The following is a 21,498-nucleotide window of genomic DNA, read 5'->3' as shown; positions in this document are numbered from 1 at the left end:
CCAGCAAGGTGGGTCTCAACTATGGAATCTCCAGGCCATCAGGGAAGCAGCTTCTAGGCTGTGACTTGAACACTGCACAATCCACCCCCCCCCACCCCCCAAAACACCCACAAGTGCCTCAAGAGCCAGGACAGGATCTTCATGAAGCACTGGCAGGGACAAGTGACTGTCTCCTGCCAGCCTCACTGCTATGCAGCAGAAGACAAGAGCGGGGGCGCTAGCTGAAGTGGCAGGAACCCGCCAGCCACTGGGCCGGGCCGGGCCGCACACGCACGAACAGGATGCTCACCTTCACAGGCTGTGGGGTGGCCGCGATGATGGGCGGGTGGCTCTGCACAGGCTGGGGGTTTGGTGCGGGTGGGGGTGGTGGCTGAGGGGGAACTGGTGGGGGTGTCTGCAGTGGCTGGGGAGGCACCACTGTCATGACGGGCGTCTGGACAATGAGGTCTGGGGTGACCACAGGGAAGGGGTGAGGTGTGGCCTGCACTGGCGGAGGGTTCTGCTGGGGGGTCTGGGTCTGCGGAGGAGTCGATGCCTGCGTTGTGTTTGGTACCGTAGAGACGCCAGGTTTTGCCGTCCCTATCAATCATAAAACGGACAGGTGGTTAGATACCGAGCCTGACACATGCTGGCTGACCTTATGGGGACGCTGTCACATGTGGTGAGCACACATGTGTGTGGGCATGGCCCACACTGTCACGGTAACTATTCGCCTAGAGACAGAACAACCCGAACACCCCAGACCTCGGCCAAATTGGTCCACCTGCCCTCGGGTTCTCTGAGAGAAGTAGCACACTACATTCCACACTTCCTGAGGCATCCTGGCTTCAAGTCCCAAATCAGGCACAAAGATGCCTTCAAGAGCGCGGAGGCCTGGGCCAAAGGAGCAGGAAATACACGCTGAGAGTTAGCACCAGGACGGTAGATGGAGAGGGGAAAAATGTTCCTTGGCGCTTTCGGACAGAGCTGTGTTCATTCCCAGAAGCGCTGCCTTCTGAGTAAGCAATTCTGGCAGGGGGCCGGCACTGGCAGCCGTGGACAAGGTTTCTGGAAACTGGCAAGCTTCCACCTCCCTGAGCCACAGGAGGAGGCTGGACGGCTGCTGCCCTTTGTGACCGGCTCAGACTGCCTCCCTGCAGCTGTGCGCGTGAGCCCAAACACACAACACCCCGCGTCTGTCCCATGTGCAGACTAAACTCCTGGTCCCAGGCCACAAGGGCAGTACTCCTGGGTGTTAAGGATACAGGACACCTCTTGGCAGGATCCACGGCTAAGGGGTGACCCTCAGGACCACCTCTCCTTGGCTACCCCTCAGCACTGTCTGGGATCCAGCCAACCCCCTTTGCTCCAGTGAAGCCACCACTTCTGAACAGGGTGGGAAGCCAGGTGAAAGCCCTCTCTCTGCAGAGAAGCAAACAACTCACAGCATAGGCCACCACAGCACAGAGCTGAGGATGGCAAGATGCAGAAGGCAGCCCTTAGAGCTTTTCCCCGACAGAAACATTTCACTGTTTCTCCTCCCTCCCCACCAGCTGGCCTTTGGAATCCTGTGTCAGGCTAAGAGACAGGGGCAAGGAGTGGAAGGCTTCACTTCGACTTAAGCAGCATCATAAAGCAGACATGGCTCTGACATAAGCATCTTAAGGTAATTAAAATAACCAACCTTGAGGTTCCAGGATAGGGATTATTAGTTAAAATTGCCCTTGGCCAGGTTAATTTCTTTTCTCTAAAATGGGGTGAATAATTCAAATAACTTAAAAATGCTTTGAAAAAATTATACTTCCTTTTTAACCGAAGTCCACCAAAAAAGGCAAGGCCCCATTATTTCTACTTTGTGGGAGGCCACCCAGTCATGTGACCCTCTGGGGCACGTCCACTGCTAAGCCTGCCAGCCCCCCGACCCCAACCCTGACCCCAGCCTCAGCCCCTGGCCCTCCACTGAACCTGGAGAAGGAGCAAAGACTGGGGAGAAGGAAAGCCAATGTCCTTGCTGTTTCAGTGTGAAGCCAACAGTGCTGGGTGCACTGGAGGTACCCTACCTGCTTCTTTTCTCCCACGTCCTCTTCCTTTTGCCTGGACTATCATGATCTCGGTTTCTTCAGTGGGCAGTTCATTGATTTTCTGCAAGAAGAGCTTCTCCAGAGCTTCTGCCATTAAGACTATGTCATCTCCAGGCTGGAAAAGGAGACACGGGGGTGAGGGTCTGAAAGCCCTCACCACCTCTCCAGACAGAGCAAGAGCTCCCCACCCTGTGCCACCCACTCCATGCTCCAAAGCATCTGGTATCATAGTCAGGGTCCTTCCCAATCTGAACCCTAAAGGGCCACAACAGTTATACCACCAGATTATCATGAAGGCTCATATGCCTGAACCAGCACCCATCTGCCTGCACCTCCCTCTCGTCTTTTAAACTCTGGCCTGAGAAGCCATCCTAATGCCGTAAGTATCTAACAAGCCCTGCCCATCACTGACAGAAGCCCTCCTTTGACACAATTCAACTTCACTACAAATACTTGAATTACACAGGATTTCTTGCCACAGATACATTAGCAGGGCTCTGATAATGCTCCCCAGTGTACCCTCAAGGCAGCTCATCGGGGCTCAGGGCAATGCCTATCTTGAACTGATTATGGATCCCCACTCTGTTGCCTTGTCTACAACATGCTATTCCCACTCAGCTCTAACCCGAGAGAACCTTATCTGTGCACATGTTACTTAAACCTAGCGGTGGGAGCTAAGACTTTAAAAAAACACAGTAAACTTCAAGAAACTCACCTACCCATCTCTTCTGGGCAATTTTACCCACTACACCAGCAGAGGCCAAAAGCTGAGTTCTGTATAGGGTCTCCCTCCAGAGCCGTTCTATATGAAAGGGTTGGTTTTAATCACATCTGTGGTCTGAACTGTAAACAAATGATCTGGCTTCATGGCACAGCCGAGCCGAAAGGTTTGGCTAACGGGGTTAAGAAGGGACCTTCAGGTCTACGTGTGAGATCAGGGGACATTCAATTCTATGGCCACGAGTTGTCAATTGTGATGTCCACAGTTCCAGATGCAGTGGGCCCCATCACACCCTCTCTTACTTTGAGGTTTCTGTTTGAGCACACCTTTGCACAACTACATTTCAGTAGGCTCCTTCCTGACCATTTGTATCACCCAAATGGGACTTTTTAATGAGTCATCACTGTCAGTCACACCTTCTCTAGACCATGCTCAAGAACCAAAATCCCAAGCACATGCTTCAAGCTAACAAGGATGGCTTGGAAGTCAAACAAGGCCAGCACCCTCCTCCCCAAAAAAGAAACACCCAGTCACAGGCAAAACCATGGGTCCCAGTATTTCTGCCTCCAAATGGTCTCCTCCCATTACACTAACCCCACCTGCTCCCAAGCACCCCTGCCCACAGACTCCAGATATGCCAGCCTCCTTATCCACCCCTCCCCTCCCCGCAGGACAGCTGGACATATGCCACCACATCTCACCTTGTTGTAGATGTAACAATTTGTAAACATAGTGTTGAAGTCCTGGATACATTCCTGAGCATTCCAGTAATAGTTGTTTTCCAAGCGCTTCTTTATTGTTCCCATATCCATAGGTGTTTTAATGATTTTATAGTAATCCTGGAGAGCAAAGAGAGCAAAAGGCCAGTGTCACCTCCCGGGCCACACAGCACTCATGGTGGACCTGTGGATCTCACTCTAGGAGCACAGGTGAGAGCCACAGCACAGACTTCCATGGTCTCGGCAAGCAATCTCAAGGGGAATCCCAAGATAAAGTGAATCAGGGAAGAATTCTTAAATGTTGGGTGGCAATCTGGAGGAAAAATGTGCAAGTCTCTCAACTGCCTGGTCTGGGAACAGGTTGTATTTACGGAGATCTATGCTTTTTTTCTAGTTGTTGTTGTTGTTGGTGGTGGTGGTGTTAAAATCCTTTAATTTTTAACTAATAATGGGGAAAACATAAAGCCTTCTTAAAAGCACTTCTTATCTAATAAAACCACCCCATGGCAAGTTCTACTTTTCCTCTACCATTGGAAATGTTACTGGTCCATAAAATGCAAAATCCTATGGAACCAGCATTAAAGCCCACCTGGAACAACTGGACTCCCTGCTTCTGGGCACACTGAAGAACCACGGAGCAGAAACCTCCACCTTCACTCAAGTTCATCGCACTTCCATTTCTTTTACTAGCACACAGTCTAAGGATCCATTAGTAGTACCTGGATATAGTTGAACAACTAACCAGGTTAATGAGGAATCTGGACAATCTGTACAATCCTCAATTTAAAAAAATCCACAGACCCTACTCCTCAAAGCTTCAGATCTTACTCTATAAGTGCCAAACAGAAGGAGCCAGATGGCAGGTGGAGATATCCTAAAGCCCTTCAAATGAAACTCTACTATTCCCAGCTTTTCACCAAATCTAAACCTATCCTAAAACTAAATGTTTATTTTTAAAAACTACAGGAGGTGTCTTGGGGCAGAACAGGCAACACAACAGGTTTCCAGGCAGAAAGATCAAACAGAGCGAAGGCAGGGGGACCTGTGTCATCTGGCCCACTCCAAGGTCCTCAATCTCAGAGTCTCCCGTAATTAGGCACGAGTGGGATATCAGAACCAAGTTCAAGTGGGAACCGATGGCAGAAAGAGAGGCCTATCCTTTAGCAAGTACCAAGGTCTCGCCTGGAAATGGTGCACAGTACTAAAAAGGTGAGCACGGGGTGTAAGGTTTTAGGTTGCTCTGACACCCATGAGAAAGGAACAAAAACAACAAGCTTACACATAACGAGTGGCAGAGATCAAGTCCCTGACCGGATGACGGCTGCACATGCATGCCTGGGTACCCTGGCCAGGAGGCCACAAGGACAGATCCCACCAGACTTTCTAACCTATACCATGGCTCTGACCACCTTTCCCAAGAGAACCAAAGCCAAATATATGTGCCCCAGTGGAAACATACTTTATTCTATGGCCGACAATGGTGTCAAAGGCTTGAACCGCCCATGGCCTGTCAAGTGGCTCAAGGGCAAACAGGACAGTTGTTGAGGGCAGAGCACGCTGACAAGGGGGCAGTGGGTTTAGGGGCATAACAATCCCACTATACATGTTTACTGAACAAGAGAGGCAGGCATTCTAGTGAAAAGTCCAGTAGGGATCAGAGGCCAAACGCAAGCCAAGATTCCTGGAAGGTGTCAGAAAAGAAAAAAGAAGGAATCCTTCTTTTGGTGGCTGTATTAACATTTCCTCAAGGAGAGAAAGAAATGCTTCCAGGGACAGGTCCCGGGAAAATGGGGCTTTGAGCATGACATGGCTCCCAGCTGACCAGCCCCGCCCTGCTTCTTTGGGCCAGCTCCTTGCTCTCCCACCTCCCTGAAGATACCAGATCAGTGGCACCTTCCAAAGCCCTCTTCTTCCTAGTCAGAGCTGCTGAGGGTGACATCCAATAGTCACAGAGACAGAGACTCACCGTTACCCCTGGGGAGCCTGGCCTCCACTTCACAGTGAATGACCTCAAACTCCCCCAAGCAGTGGGCCTTACAGACCACCCACACCCGTGTCTGTCCCACTGGCTGGGACACTGCCTCTTCAGGATCTCAGGTCCCCCAGTGCCCCCCTTTTCCTCTGTCTTCACCCTCTCAGCCCTCTGTGTCTTCCTGTGACAAACCAACCCCTCCTCCATTCTGGCCCTGCTGTGCTTTCCCTTCAAAGCCAAATTTCTTGAAATGATGGCTTCACATCCTCACCTTCTCATTCACACCGTCGGGAATCTGGTTTCTACTTCTGCGTCACATCTTCCTAAGGTCACCAATGCCCTCCTAAAGGCCAACAGGAGGGTCAGGTCGGAATTCTCATCTCTTTGACCTCCCTGTAGCCTCTGATGTGGGAACGGGGGGTGGGGGGCTGCTCTCTGCTGGTGCTTGTCCTGGCTCTTCTGTTAAGCCTCCCACCGCCCTCTGGTGCTATCAGAGCCTCAGCCCCCCTGGATCCCGCCCCCCCCCAATCCCGTTCCTTCTGTCCCCATTCTTTGCATTTACTCTAGGAAGGTCACCCTCACCTGTGGACCCTGTGAGGCTTGGCCCAGCCCAAGGTTATGCTGTAGCAAACTCTCCCAAGAACCTCCCCCCAGCGACTGCCAGGCAGTCTGCCTCTACTCCTACTTATGGTCAAGAGTAAGAGTAGCCTCTGAAGCCCAGATCTGGTAAGGACCCTCTTTTGTCTCCAACCCCTCTCTTGAGCTAATTCATTATCTAGACCTGCAGGGCCTCCTCCTGACTTGCATATGACAAATGCATATGACTCAGCAGAGATAACTCGACAACTGCCACAGACAGGAGGGTCACACTACTGTATTCACCTGTCTTGAAACCGAATGCCTGGCAGAGGCTGAGGTTCCTACACTGGTGCAGTTCTAACACTCACAGACCCCTGCCTGGGTCTATGGCAATAATCACCTAATTCCTCATCTGGGGGTGTGTGGGACTTAGCAAACAGCAGGGGTTAACTTTTCTTTTTTTAAAAATGTATTTATTTGAGAGAGAGAGCGAGCGAGCACATGAGCGAGCACAAGTAGGGGGAGAGGCACACAGAGGGAGAAGCAGGTTCCCCACTGAGCAGGGAGCCCAATGTAGGGCTCAATCCTAGGACCCTGGCATCATGACCTGAGCCAAAGGCAGACGCTTAACTGACTGAGCCACCCAGGCACCCCAGCAGGGGTTAACTTAAAAACAGTCGGACCTTGATGCTTTGAAGAGAAGAAAAAAAAAAAATCTATCCTATTTCTTCCCTAAGGTTCAGTCAGATATACAAACTGATTTCCAGAACCATTTGTTAGGGATGTGGGCAAAAGGAAAACTCTATAGGGGAAGAGGAGGGGTACAAAGAATAAGAGCAAGTACACTGTGGCTACGACACAGCAGGTGGAGGGTGTGCATAGAGGCTGTTGAGGGCACAGCTGCACCCACCCCACTGCTCTCCAACCAGGCCTCCTGCATGTGCTTGCTCCCTGGGAGCTATTCCACTACCTTTTCCTGCCCTGTGCTCTGGGTGGTGACAATGATGATGCCGGTACCAGAGAAGATACTGCAGGAAACCAGTCCCCCTTCCACAGTGTGACCAACCACATCTACTTATGCTGAGTCAGCCAACCATGTCTGAGAAGTAGGGGGCCTGGACCACCAATTGCTCCCACTTCAGCTCCGCTATGGAATCGGAAGGAAAGTTGCAAGCACTCCTTCACCCCTATTTCAACCGCTCTACACAGTACCTCCTGGATCCTAACATCTAAGAGCTAGTTACCGTGTGAGTTAGTACATTCTCTTCCCCCTTCCTATTTCCAACCATCAGGACAACTGAAACCACTCACTCAAGGGCCTTGTGAGTACTGGGGACTTCAAGAGCTGGGCCCCAAAGGTATCTCTGTCCCCGCCACGAGCCCACCCTCACCAGTAGCAACATGGGAAGAGACCTGGAGGACAGCAGCCCTAGGCCCTGCCCAAGTTACTCACAGGGAGGTTTAGCTTGACGGCGTCCACAGGCTGCTGGAAAGGCCACGCAAACTGGTGTTTCCATAGTGTCTTGAGCACCACTTTGAGCAGATATTGCAGTTGGTTCGTCTGCCTCTTGGGCTTGTTGGGGTTGGAGGTCTCTGGGGGTGGGGGGTTGGTGCTGGCTGCGTTGGCTTGCTGGGGTTGGGCCTGGGCCTGTGTTGTAGACATTTGGGTAGTTTCTAGTCCATCCCCCATTACGGGCAGATTTCTCAATCTCGTCCCAGGGCCGCTCTCCGCAGACATGCTACTGATCCCATCACATTCTTCACTGGGCACTCTACAAGGAAAGAGAAAAGCCATCATCAGAAACCAGGCAACAGATGGGCACCACTCATAGTAACACACGGCTGTGGCCTCCAAGGGCTGAGCTCCTCTGGTGGAAAGTGGCCGGGCTGACCAGAGAGCCACTCCATGCACTGACTAAAAGAGCCCCTGTGTCCACTCTCCTCAAAGATGTATCCTACAGCAGGGAAGAGGGTTCAAGCACCAGCGGCGAGGGGCAAGAGGGACACAGGGCTCGGAGAGAAGAGCCGACCAGGAAGAGGCAAGGGCTGTGGACACTACTGAATCCACGCAGAAAGGGGAAAAATGAGCAACAAACCAGGTTTTCACAACACCCGAGAGTTTTTAAGGGACACTGCCTGTGTGGGAGAAAGGAGGACCTGCAAACCCCCAAATGTGTCCTTTACATTAAAATTCTTTGCACCTGTGGCTCACGAAACATCGAGCCATGTCAGTAATTCTGTTTGGTGATTGGGGACAGGAAGGGAGAGTGGCCCACGTAGTCACTGCTGACTGCTCAGGGTAAAGCCTCACACTCAGCGAGACCACTTCCCTGGTAACTGAAAATAATGCACATTTGCTGATTCAAGAAATCCTACAAGGTAACTGCTAACCTAAAAATGAATCCACACTCCACTTCCCACTTTATTAACCAAGTTTTCAAAGCTTATTTAGAGAGATATAAAAACGGCACCTCTTGCGACCTGCACAGGGGGTGCGAGACGAGACCCCCAGGCTCAAGGCCTGTATGAGCACCCCATCCTGTGCACTCCCCTCACCTGAATGACCCCTGCTTCAGGCCATGCCAACAACACAAAACCTGTCACGAGTATCCTTGCAATGGCAACTCTGTGCACCTCGTCCAGTTACTCTAACAAAACCACAGATCCTGGGTACATGTTGTTACTGCCAAACTGCCCTCCAGAAACACACTAACCTACCCCTTACTTGCAGTAGTGCCTAGAGTTCCTACACTCTATTAATGAGAGGAAACATTTGTTCAAACGTGTACTATTTGGCATTCTTTCTGTGTTTTGTGTTTCTACATTTTTCTACCGGCAAGAAAAAGGAAGTATCACCTTTAAACCCAGTCCCTGGAATAAGAAAGACTGTAATCTAGGAGCTGCCTGCATCTAATTAGCATCTCCAGTAATAAACCTAGGAGTCCAGTGCGGGTAAGAAAACCTCTCTGGCTGAGGAAGTCAGGAAAGGGCTGAGGAAAAACAGACAGATTTTACAACCACACTCTGGTAGGCAGAAATGATGAAAAAAGACAGGACAAGTTCGCTGGCTCTATCATGGCTTTCTTTCTGGAATACAGGACACACTATGCACTCTGGCTGCTAAAGTATTCCTTTATAATTCAACCCAAGTGTAATTTAAACCAAAGTCCCCACAAAGGTTTTTGTAAATGCAGTTCTGGCAAGTTAACAAATTTGAAAAGCACCAGACGAAAGCTTGCTGTATAAATGCAACTCCGTGCTGAGTCTGTCCTAGGGGGCTGTGGAGAGCTGGAACTCCTAGGCTGAGGCTGACCACCCCCACACATACGTCCTAGTTGCAGCATGAGCCCAAGAGCTGACAAAACTGACCTGGTCAAGGAGACAACATTCCTTCCAGGGTGCTCTGGCTGACTGTAGGTCTAGCTATCAACTGGCTAGTGACCACGTGGAGAGGACACTGCTACAAGGAGAAGGCTGCTGCAGAGAGGGGACCCAGGTGGGAACAGCCCAAAGCCATCACGTGCAAGACCCTGAATCTTACAGACTTAGTCTGAGAACTGAATCCATGTTTGCTTTAAGAGGAAAGACTGTTCTTTATCCTTTTTCACCAAACAAGTAAGAGATCTATGAGTGCCTTTCGCCTTTTCACGGATGGGATGACAATCACTCAAAACCCAAAACTGAATAATTCACTAATCATTTAGCTCACAGTAGGGACGACACTGTGGAGAGAAACACTAGTGCTGCTATCCAAGGCACTGGAGCGTGGGTATGTTACAGCAGTGCAACTTAGAGGGGTCTAGATGTGGCCTTTAGCATCCAAGCTCAACTTAAGTATTTAATGAGGCCCAACTGTGTCCAAGACACCAGGTGAGTACTTATAGTCTGTGCCCTCTCAGGGTCCTCCCGAGACTCCAGAAGGGGAGGGAAGCTCCTATGGCAACCTCTAAAATGGGTGTGCTCTACTGGGAGAACACCAGCCCAGGAAGAACACTTAAGGAAGGGAAATTAGGGGGGGCTTTGCAGGTGTGAAGCCATTTCCTGGTACCTCTCGCATGGTGCTAAAGATGGGGAAGGAGCACCCAGAGCTAAAACCAGTCATCTGGCATCAGAGCCTGAGGGGGCACTGGAGGTGGGGAACTGGGCAGCAGCCTGCAGAGCACCTCACAAGACAAGAGCGGTGCTCCAGGAGTTCAGGACCACAGAGGGGCATTTCCCCAAATCAACTTCATTCAAAGATGGGAACAGTGAGAATATCATGGACTACAATAGTCTCCAAGGGCAAATGTGACTGGATACGCCTGCTCCAGGCTGAGGGGATAAGACACTTCCCCCCTCTCCCCTCAGAGGTACTTCTGGTACAAGTCTGGCCAGAACTAATGGCCATGTGGTCCTGCAAAGAAGTGCCTGGGGCATGAATCAAGGCAGGACTGAAGGGATGGAGGCCCTACTAGGAGGGAGGGAGGCACATGAGGGTTGCATGAGGTGAGCCCAGCTGGGAGCTAAGAAAGCATTTCTGGGGTGGGCCCCAGAGGCCAGTGATTTGAGTAAATGCACCCCAATGGGAGCAGGAAGGAGACACATACAGATCCAGGGAGGGGAAGCACCCAAAGGGTGGGGTAAGGTGTGAAACCATCAGAAAAAGCTTGCTCAGAGGAGAGAACAGAGGGAAGAAGAGACCATGGCTGAGTCACAAGTCATTGAGTAGGACCTGGAGAGAAGGGAGGGAGCATTCCAGAAGCTGCATTCAGCCATGCATGGAAGCCCTCAAAAAGCGTGCCTTCACTGCTGAGGTAAGCAGCAAGAAAGACAGAAGAGGGTTTCTCCAAGCTCCGAGCTTTCATCAATGAAGAGTGGGACCTCAATCTCAGAGAAGCAAGGTCTACAGCCACCAGAGAGCAACATGTCAGGGCTCAGGTGGGGCTGTGGGAGGGTTCACAGGGCAGCTTTAGGGAGACGGCATTTAATTACCTGGTGTGTGTTTCCGTTTTCATTTTACTCATTCCAGTGTTGACAAGGGAAGTCCCTGCCTGGTACCAGTGTAAAAGGTTGTGCACAGAGGTGCACAGTATGATCATCCACATAGAATTTAACAACGCTGTTTTGTTCTCATGATATTTAATTTTACTTATACCCATGTGTGGCTTTTGATTTAGCTTCCTTTCAAAATAAAGGTACTATAAACAAAAGAGTAAACTGATTTAAAAAAACAAAACCAAACACCTCTCTCTGGAGGGGAGCCAGCCAAGACGGACCACGGGCTCCAGGTGGAGAAGCCGGTGGGTCAGGAGAGTTTGCAGGAAACTGCTGGGGGGGGGGGGCGGTGAGGGATGGGAAGCCATGCACAGGACTGCAGGGACTTTGGAGCACCTCCCTCAAAAATCCTCCACAGTTAAGTAGAAGGGAGTAATCATTTATTGGGCAATTACAGAAACTGGAGTGGGGCCAGTGAGGCGGACATAGGGAAGAATGACATGGACAATGTGCCAGCTGGCCAGGATCCTTTGGTATGGTGGCCATGGACCAGGCACAGAGAGATACAGGACATGCTGAGTGCTTGGATAACAAGTATCAACAGGGAGGCAGCATCACAGAGAAGGAAATATGTCAGTGGGGTTTTTAAGGAGCCCTGGAGTTAGCTAGGAGAGGGTCTCCACGCAACAGGACCAAAATGTCCACAAGAATAAAAGGGAACAAGTGTAAATGTGGCCCCATCATGAAGGGAGGCCGGATGCACTGAAGTGAGCCCGGGAGGGAGGGTGGCATTAAGTGAGTATAAAGAATGACATGCAGTTTGGTTTCTGCTATTCAATTTCTCCTAGAAAGCAACTTGAGAATTACACAGCCAAGCACATGCCAGGTAAGCTGCAGCAGGCAAGGGGCAGCCCCATCGTGGAGGAGACATTCTGGACCCAGGGCAGTGGAGGAGCCCGGTCAGCCACAAGGACAAAGAATGTCAGGGGGCCAAGAGCATCCCACTGGGAGGAAGCAGTCCCATTTTCCATTAAGCAACGACATTATTCTGAAATCTCCTGGAGGCAAGGTGAAGTCAAGGTAACTGAGTTCTGGAACCTGTGGGCTATAGACTTTTTTCCCTTTCCAAATGGTCTTTCAGGGAGGCCAAGGAACAGAGGGCTCTGGACATAACCACTTTTCTTCACCTTTGAGCCAGGCCAGATGGGCCCTTGAGCCAAGGAAGCTGCATTTTTTGTTCACCAAATGAACAGAGGTTTTTATACAGAAAGCCTGACCCTAAATTTTGCCTCATTTCTGTGGTTTAAACCGCTACCTTCACAACAAAAGCCAAAACACCCTTCCCTAGCCAGCCCTCTCACATTTAATATACAGTAACATTTAAATCCTCAAAACAACTCTGAGACTGCTTCTGGTCTTATCCCCATTTTAAAGATGAAGAAACTGAGGCACAGAAAAATAACTTATCCAGGAAGTAGAAAGATCAGACCTAACTAGTCACAGTAGCCCAGAGTCTAGCACAACTCCTGGGAAGTTTCAGCTGGATTTGGAACCAAGGAAGTCCCCATTTAGGAGATGAACATACAACCCCAGAAGGGTCCAGTACAAATGGTCGGGACAGGCAGACCCATCTTAAGTCACATGAAAAATTAAGGACAAGACCCACACACTTCAATGACCAAGGTCAATTTCACAAGGACAGAAACTGCTAGAGTTCAAATGGAAGGCATGATACAGTTTAACAGATCAGACGGACCTGGGAGACACAAACACCTGAAAGTTTCTTTGAGGAGGCTGTGAGGACAACCAATGACAGGTGACATCCATGGCCCCGATGTGAGGAATCACCATGAGATGCCCAGAATGTCCTGTTCCACACTCACTCGGGCCTCAAGAGCACCCACACCTTGAGAGGCCATGCCCCGACAACCTGCACCTTGCAGCTCAGCCCTTACAGAACTGCAGGCAAGTACAATCCTTATGAAACTTCCGAAGCCACTCACCCACATTTCAGGAAAGAACACAAGGGAAACGAACAAGACTCTCTAGCCTGCTTTGGGCCAAGAAAGAGAGGCACTGGCAAGCAGCTCTGTGTAAGAGCCAGGGTGACTTCTCTGACACACAGATCCAACTAGGTTGACACCTTAAATTCTTCCCACAGCGGACACCCCCACCCTGCACTGCCCCCAGACCACAGCATCAACACTCTCAACAGAGCTGCCACGGTGGGCCCCCTTCCCTGTGACCTTGAAGACCTTTCATTTGCTGCACTGCACCTGTGCTTCCCTGATCTGTCTACAGTGGCTTTGCCAGCCGGCCCCACGCACGCACACACACCTGGAAGCCCAAGGGCAGGGCCATCTTTATGTCATTCTTGTCCTCCTAATATACAGCAAGTGCTCAGTGAATGATTCAGGTACAGAAGACATCCTACACTGACCACACACGAACATCACCCTGGGGATTCTATTCTAGATCAATCCTGAAGCTTTGGAAAAGGAAAGCAGCTCTCGCTCTTACACAGAAAAATGTGGTGACTGCCAGACTTTCACTTGTTCAGCCAATGCATGCCGTGTCAACTACATGCCAGGCCCAGGACTCTGCGGTCAACATGACATTCTTCCAGTGATTAAGCAATACTTGGGCAAGTACCGTAAGGAAAAGGGCCAGGCTGCTCTGGCCAAGGACAGGGAGGGTGTGCGCTCATGTGGTGGGTGGGGCAGAGAGGGACAGAAAAGGACCAGGCTTGTCAAAGAAGGCAGGACCAATGCTGTGACACAGGCACCGTCTGGAGGCAGGGGAGATACCACAGCATTTGAGGAGCTGATGGGGGGTAGGGGTGGAGACAAAGCACAGGGGCCATGTGACCACACTGGGCTTTTGTCCTTCATGTGTCCTTGACTCAGGGTAGAGAATACAGTGGGAGGAGCAAAGGCAGGGTTGTGCTTGGATGGGCATGGAGGGCAGATTCCAGGGTCATTCAGAACACGTAGATACAATAGGAGAATCTCATTCCTGCTTGATGTTTCATTTTCAACTACACCTACACCACTGCAGTTTACAGATGCAAAAGACAGAGAACCCAAAAGGCAATGCAAAGGGACAGGGTAAATCAATGGCTCAGCACCAAGGCTAAATGGGGGAGAGACAAGCCGAAAGCTCAGAAACTCAAAAATCTACCTGCGCATGTGAGAATGGAGGATTCCTGTGATACGGCAGACATCATCTTCAAGCAAAGTTTTGAATCTAAAAGATCCTAAAATGCTACTGCCTGTTTTCATACCGACCTGTGGCCAAGAGTCAGGAGCCACCACTCACTGTGTTGAGTTAGTTGAAGGACAAGGGACAGGAAGAGAATTTCACCTACTGTTTCCAACTCAAAGAAGGCTGCATGATTAAACTGGGTGTCCTATTCCTGGATCTATTCCCAACAGATATCCTACAACAATTTCCCAATTTAAGGAATAAGAAAAAGATGAAGAGAGATTAGATGGTTAGTGCCCTGGTCCCCAAACTGAGTGTCAAGGGTTTCATGGTATCTCAGAGGAGTACCACAGAACTACAGGTACAAGGCAATCAATAATTTCAACATTAGATAGCATTATATGCCTTCTGACAATGTCACATCTTACAAAGCTTGGCATTCAGCAAATGCTGTAACGAAAAGCAAATACCACAGGGGTGCCTGGGTGATGCAGTCGGTTAAGCGTCTGACTCTTGATTTAGGCTCAGGTCGTGATCTCAGGGTTGTGGGACTGAGACCCACACTGGGCTCTGCGCTCAGCAGAGTCTGCTTAAGACTCTCTGCCCCTCTGCACCGCTCCCTAAAAGTAAATAAAATCTTTTTAAAAAGCAAATCCCACATAAAATCCGACATGGACCAGGAAATGCAGGTGGCAGGTATCGGATCTGGCTCTAAGGTCTGAGGAATCAAGCAGTGCCCAACAGGCACACACATTCCATTAAGGAGTAACTGTGATTATGAAAGGGTATAATATTTTCCCTTTCAGTTTCTGTGTTTTATTTCTTCAAACAGTTATTGGGACATTAGTACTTATTCAGTTCTTTGTATCTAAAACTACCTAATAAACAAAACTGTTAGGTATTTCCTTCGGCCTAGGAGCATCACGAAAAATAGATGCTGAGGATGCTGTGAACCAGAAAGTTTGGAAACCTCTGGGTTAATGAAAATAAAAATAACAAATTTTTTTCCTAAGTAGGCCCCAGATTAAACATTCCTGCTTTCAGGGATACTGTCTGCTAACATCCCAACTCCTCTAAATGATCTGAGAAAATTTTAAGGACAGACAGTACTTAGCAGACAATACAACTATGTTTTTCAAATTAACAGAAAGCAAGTTTCATTTCCTGGAGATTAGGAGGCAAGACAGAAACTGACATGAGTAGGCTTGATTCTGGGACTTTGAGGACAAGCAAGAGAAGAGAAAGGCCATATACAACTGCCCAGAAATAAGCTGATTTCTGGATATTTGGCCCTAGTTCTATCCATCTCAAGAGGCTGAGTAAACCTAGGGGGTTGTGGCCAGGTAGATTTTGTACTTGTAGTTCCATCCGAAATCCTGGACTCTCAAAGAGCCCACAAAGCCAAGGGACCCCACCTCCACTCTGTCATGTTCACCCTAACATGACACAGCACCTAGGCAGCAAGACACCAGGGAAAATAGGAGAAGTGCAGGTTAACTGGAAGGCCTTATGAATTCTCCAATGAAATACTGTGACCAGCTTTACGCAAGCCATCAACACACTCACCTGCACTACGGCCTAGGCAAGCTCATCGGTACCTGCGACGTCCTGGGCCAGGGCCCTATTGAGCACTTAAGCTGTACCTGCTTAGCTAATCCTCACTGCAACCCTACAAGGCAAGTGGCAATATCACCTTCATCCCTGTGGTAACATAAGAGTGGATGGTGGCCTGGTCAGTCAACTGGAGGTCACCCGGGGCTGCGTGTATCTCAAGTACTCTGCTCCACAGCTGCCTCTGCTCACCAAGCACAGGGGCAGAGGCCCAGTTGACCAGCACTGCTGGGCCTGGTAGGACTGGCTGCTGGGCCTGGTAGGACTGGTTCGCCCAAGGGCACCCCACTTCCACATTCTGGCATGTATTAATCAGCGGGCCGGGACTGCCCCTCCGCAGAAGCAGCTGAATGCCATGTGACCCTCGAGCTGGGTCTCAAGTCAGATTTCCAGAAGTATTGTTTCCAAAAGAATTTCCCCCCAGAAACAAATCAGAGCCAAGATAACTCTCACAGCACCTGGCTGTTTGTCGGTTTATAGTGTGACTCGGCCCACATCCTAGGTGAAATCTGAAACATACTTCCCTGCTGATGTCACAGGGACAGAGTTGAGGGAACAGAGTCCAAGTTGTTATGTTTCCCACACAGTAAGGGCCACAAAGAGCTGTGACTTAACTTAAACCTGTTTCATGCCAAGCAAAATGCTAGCCAATGCCAGCTGACCCTGGCCCTTCATGAAATTACAAGTTCACAGTTACACACATCCTTCAGAGGAAGACACCTCTCCACCATTGCAAGGCTCTCCTATAAAGAATCATTTGGGGGAAGTGCAAGATTCTACCCAGAGATAAAAAGAAGGGGTTGGGGGATCCTGACTTTGGTAAAAATCTAGTACTTTCTCAGTACCACTCAATTTCAACAAATCTTATCCTGTCCTAAGAACCTCTTTCTTGAAATGGTTACACTAGTTATGGAACACTAATATCAGAAGGTCCATTCCCTCCTGGTCCCAGAGCAGAAGATATTTCCATTCATGGCCACAGCCCATTTCATTGTGCATCTGTGGCAGTGAGGAAGCACAAACAGGATTACTTTTCCATCTGACCGGCTCAGGCAGCTGGTGAGAAAAGCATTCGTGTCATCAGCCAGACCGCACTGTCTGGAGCCTGGCCAGTGGCTGTACGCTAAGGCAGGCAGCTCTCAGAAGACTTAATCCTCCTTCGTGCAGCTTGTAAACCCTGACTCCTGCCCCTCAGACCTGCCAAGCAGGGGCGCATTACCTCAGACTCAGCCCTGCAGCCTGCCTTGAGCAAGGTGACCCAAGGTGGAGATGAGCCACTTTCCTGCTAGGGGAGTGGAGACACACACAAGCTCTCTGTTCCCCAAGGGGGTGGGGGGGTGGGGAGGAGGCACCAGGCTCACATGGACCTCAGTAGCCAGGAGGACTGGGAGCGAGGCCCAGCAGATCACAACAATGCCAATCAGAATTCCTTTCCTTTTGCTTTATAAACCAATCAGCAGACCCATTAAATCAGGGGCACTGAGAATTCTGTGCCATCTTTTCCTGCAAAACCTGCCAGAAGCTGGAGGGATGACCAACTCAGCCACAGTAAAGTTCCATTGTTACATACCGTTTACATCATGGTGCTGATGGTTAGAAGTGGGTGGATGGACTTGTGAATTTGAAATGTTCCTGTGAGGGTGCCTGGGCAGCTCAGTCGGTCAGGCACCCATCTCGATTTCGGCTCGGATCATGATCTCAGGGTCGTGAGATCAAGCCCCACATTGGGCTCTGCACTGAACATGGAGCCTGCTTAAGATTCTCTCTCTCTCTGAAACAAACTGAGGGCCTCAGAGGGGAGGGGAGTGGGGGAATGGGACAGACCGGTGATGGGTAGTAAGGAGGGCACGTATTGCATGGTGCACTGGGTGTTATACGCAACTAATGAATCATCGAACTTTACATCGGAAACCGGGGATGTACTGTATGGTGACTAACATAGTATAATAAAAAATCATTAAAAAAAAAAAAGAAAAGGAAAAGAAAAAAAAAATTCTCTCTCTCTCTGCCCCTATCCGGCCCCCTCAAATAAATAAATAAATAAATAAATAAATAAATAAATAAAAATCTTTTTTAAAAAATAAAAAGTAAAATGCTCCTGTGAGAGGCGCCTTGGTGGCTCAGTTGGTTAAGCGTCTGCCTTCGGCTTGGGTCATGATCCCAGGGTCCTGGAATCAAGCCCCGCATCTGGCTCCTTGCTTCTTCCCCTCTCTGCCTGCCGCTCCCCCTGCTTGAGCTCTCTTGCTCTGTCAAATAAATGAATGAAATCTTTAAAAAAAAAAAAAAAAAAAAGTTCCTGTGATGGGCATGTAGTAAAAACAAAACTCTGATGTGGATAAGATCAAAACTGCTAAGCTAAAACATATTCCAGCAGGGGCAGGCTGATTTTTCCAATAAAGAGCCAGAGAGTAAATACAGTCAGGCTGTATAAAACATACAGTCTATTGCAATACTCCATTCTGCCATGCTGTATTGTAAAAACCAGCCCACTGACAATCCTTAGACAAATGAGTTGTGGCCGTGTGCCAATAAAACTCAGACTGACCCACAGGCTGTAGTTTTGTTCCAAAGAGTTCTAAAGTCAAGGGAAGGGAAACATATGACAAAGTGTTATGTTAGAAAATGTTATGTTAGAGGGACACCTGGATGACTCAGTCCGTTAAGCATCTGCGTTTGGCTCGGGTCATGATCCCAGGGTCCTGGGATCAAGCGCCTTGTCAGGCTCCCTGCTGAACGGGGAGCCTGCTTCTCCCTCTTTCTCTCCCCCCACTCCCGCTGGTGCTCTCTCACGCCTGTGCGCTCTCTCTCAAATAAATAAAACCTTTAAAATTAAATAAATAAAAGAAAGATAAACAGAATACAAAATTACAGATGAAATTAGGTAAAGATGTGCAAATGAGTGGGTACATGGAACTATAGGATAAACTGGGACATAGGTGGTGGGTCTGTAGGTGACTATACCTATTAACCCTGAAAACCAAACCAATACATACTTAAAGACAGCCTAGCCTCTTGGTGATCAGCCTCCTTTCATAAGCCCCCACTGACCTCTGTTGGTGTGGTGCATCTCTCTGCCTGTCTGCCTCTTTACCTGGTGAACTGGCCTCCAGGCACTGCTTCTCAAAGCCGCCTTGACCTGGGCCAAGACTCCAAATTAGAGGCTGGAAGGTTATGATAGAAATACAATGCCATCAGGGGTGCCTGGGTGGCTCAGTCGTTAAGCGTCTGCCTTCAGCTCAGGGCGTGATCCTGGTGTTGCGGGATCGAGCCCCACATCAGGCTCCTCCGCTTGGAGCCTTCGTCTTCCTCTCCCACTCCCCCTGCCTGTGTTCCCTCTCTCGCTGGCTGTCTCTCTGTCAAATAAATAAAATAAAAAATCTTAAAAAAAAAAAAAAGAAAGAAAAGAAAAGAAATACGATGCCATTAATACAAATGATGCATTCCCATTGACCTGGGTCTAGGGCTGTGCCCTTCATAGGAAGGTTAAGTGACATTTTTCTCAGGTTGCCTCTTTTTAAAGCTATTACTCCGGGGGCATCCAGGTGGCTCAGTCGGTTAAGCATCTGCCTTCGACTCAGGTCATGATCCCAGGCTCCTGGGATCGAGCCCCTCATTGGGCCCCCTGCTCTGTGGGGAGCCTGTTTCCCCCTCTCCCTCTGCCTGCCGCTCCCCATGATTGTTTTCTCTGTCAAATAAATAAAATCTTAAAAAATAATAATAAAGCTATTACTCCAACTTCTTTACCTGACTTCACTTTTACACTACCCCCCCTTCCCCAGTTATCTGCTTTTCCAAAAGAGCTGGTATGGTGTACGGGGCACTGAGGTTAACCTACACTGTAATATGGAATGCAAAAGGACTGTTAATTCAAGTAGAAAAGTCCTGCTTTGAAAGATGAACTCTGAGACGGGTACAAAGGCATGCAGACTGCAAAGCTGAGCAGAGAGCGAGGCTGAGTAGTTCTTCCTTCACTTAGATGAGGGCTTTCCAGGAGGAAGGACACACAGGTTTTCCAGTAGGAAGGACACATAGACACCTGAAGATTCTTCTGTTTTACTGGGAAAACAGAAGAATCTTCGAGGCACCAAGAGTGGGGGTCAATGTTCACCTCTCATAGGACAGTGAAAACTACTGAAATGAGGGGGAAAAGAGTGAGAAACTAGGATTAGTCCCAACTAGGCTGATAATATATAGTCTTGGGCTGCCCCGATGTAGATCAGAAAGCTTCTGAGGATGACATCATACGGTATCCTCTGGAACCCTCTCACTTCCAACAAAAGGATAAAAATCAAGTTCATGATCCTCATGAACAAACTTCAAAACTATTTTAAAAAAAGACAATTAGCTATGGTGTTTCCAACACATCAAACACCAGGGAGACAGGTTAGTGCTTGATCAATGTCAAACTCTTTGGGAATCTGGGAGGCCAAGAAGAGGGAGGTGAGTGAAGTGCAGGTGATGAACAACCTGCACAGCCAGTGGCTAGCACCACACAGGGGAGAGGTGGTTCACTGCCTGTGGCTGAAACATTCCAGAACACGCCAGCTCTCAGCACACAAGTCAGCTGTATGTAAGTGGAAACAACATTCAACACGTGAACAGACCCACGAGCGGGAAAGGCAACATTCCAGTCAACGTTCCTACAATTTCATACCCTGGGAAGCAGACGTAACAGGGTGGGGCAGGATAGATTTCCCAAGAGCATATCCTGCCTCTAAACTTCTCTTCAAATCAGTAGCATGGTGGCTGAGAGCAAGACTCAAGGTGTCCCTGGGACCCACATGATCACTGGGGACAAATGGGCATCAGGAACAGGGCCGGCAAAAGTGTTTCCAGAGATGCCATGACCACTGAGAGCCCTCACAGAGAGAAAAGGCCAAACCAGGCCTTCAATGGCCAAGAGGACACAGAGAGACATGAAGACATTCCAAGGAGCCAGGAACAGTGAATCCATGAAGGACAAGGGCACATGCGGACTCTGGGTTTAGAGCTGCAGGAGCTTGGTTACACTGATGAAGAGCTGATATTTGGTGGGTAACCTTTACCTCAACAGTGTCACCCTCTGACACTCACTGTGAAGCTGAATTTAAAAAAAAAAAAGTGAAAAAGATCACATATGTCAGTATCAGGCACTCTCAGGAAATGACTCTAGGAAAGATGACTTTTCTTCTCACCATGCCTCAGTTTTCATCAGGTACAGAACCCAAATAATATGGGTGGGAGTAGGAGAGAACATCACTTCCCAAAGGAAAGGGAACAAAGAAAGTGACAAAGTTAACATCAGAACTGGAAAGACCCCAAGTCCCCAGCTGCCAAAGCAGGAACTGAAAGACTGACCCAAGGCCTAAAGACAGTCAGTCATGAGAGCTGACAGCATCAAAACTAGAGATATTACTTAGGAGTACACAGCAAAGGCTGGTCCTCTGAGAATCAAGGAGCACCAGGAAAACAGGCCAAGGGGCCCACCCTCCACACGGCCTTGACTTCCTGTCAGGCACCTCTTCTATCAGGTAAAGGGTAAGCTTATCACTCCTTTGTCTGTTGGGAGGCCTCAGCCCTCAGCAAACAATCAGTGTCTACTTCTATCCTGACAATCTACCCGCATCAGTTTTGAGGTGGATTTAAATAAACCAACCTCCTCTCGATCTCAGTAACTTT

At 49.2% G+C, this 21,498-nt stretch overlaps 1 protein-coding gene across 4 annotated transcripts in view; it reads right to left on the bottom strand.

Annotated features, from left to right (window-relative positions):
• BRD4 (bromodomain containing 4) overlaps positions 1 to 21,498 on the bottom strand; it is an 88,017-nt gene that overhangs the window by 28,406 nt on the left and 38,113 nt on the right. For 3 of the 4 annotated variants that reach the window (XM_045778830.2, XM_087867204.1, XM_045778829.2), the window contains exons 2-5: positions 7,505 to 7,823; positions 3,483 to 3,620; positions 2,040 to 2,175; positions 290 to 579 (exon numbers count right to left, since the gene is read on the bottom strand). In XM_045778830.2, the coding sequence (XP_045634786.1) occupies positions 290 to 579; positions 2,040 to 2,175; positions 3,483 to 3,620; positions 7,505 to 7,789 (849 nt within the window). In that variant the 5' untranslated portion in view covers positions 7,790 to 7,823. Of the gene's footprint in view, positions 1 to 289; positions 580 to 2,039; positions 2,176 to 3,482; positions 3,621 to 5,743; positions 5,816 to 7,504; positions 7,824 to 21,498 lie in introns of those variants that run through there. The other variant, XM_087867205.1, reaches the window with a different exon arrangement.

Source organism: Ursus americanus, chromosome 14, assembly GCF_024610735.1.
Source record: "Ursus americanus isolate L20-20 chromosome 14, mUrsAme1.1.p, whole genome shotgun sequence".
Lineage (NCBI taxonomy): Eukaryota > Metazoa > Chordata > Mammalia > Carnivora > Ursidae > Ursus > Ursus americanus.
The sequence above is the reverse complement of the archived record's forward strand: the minus strand, read 5'-3'. Positions and strand labels throughout refer to the sequence as shown.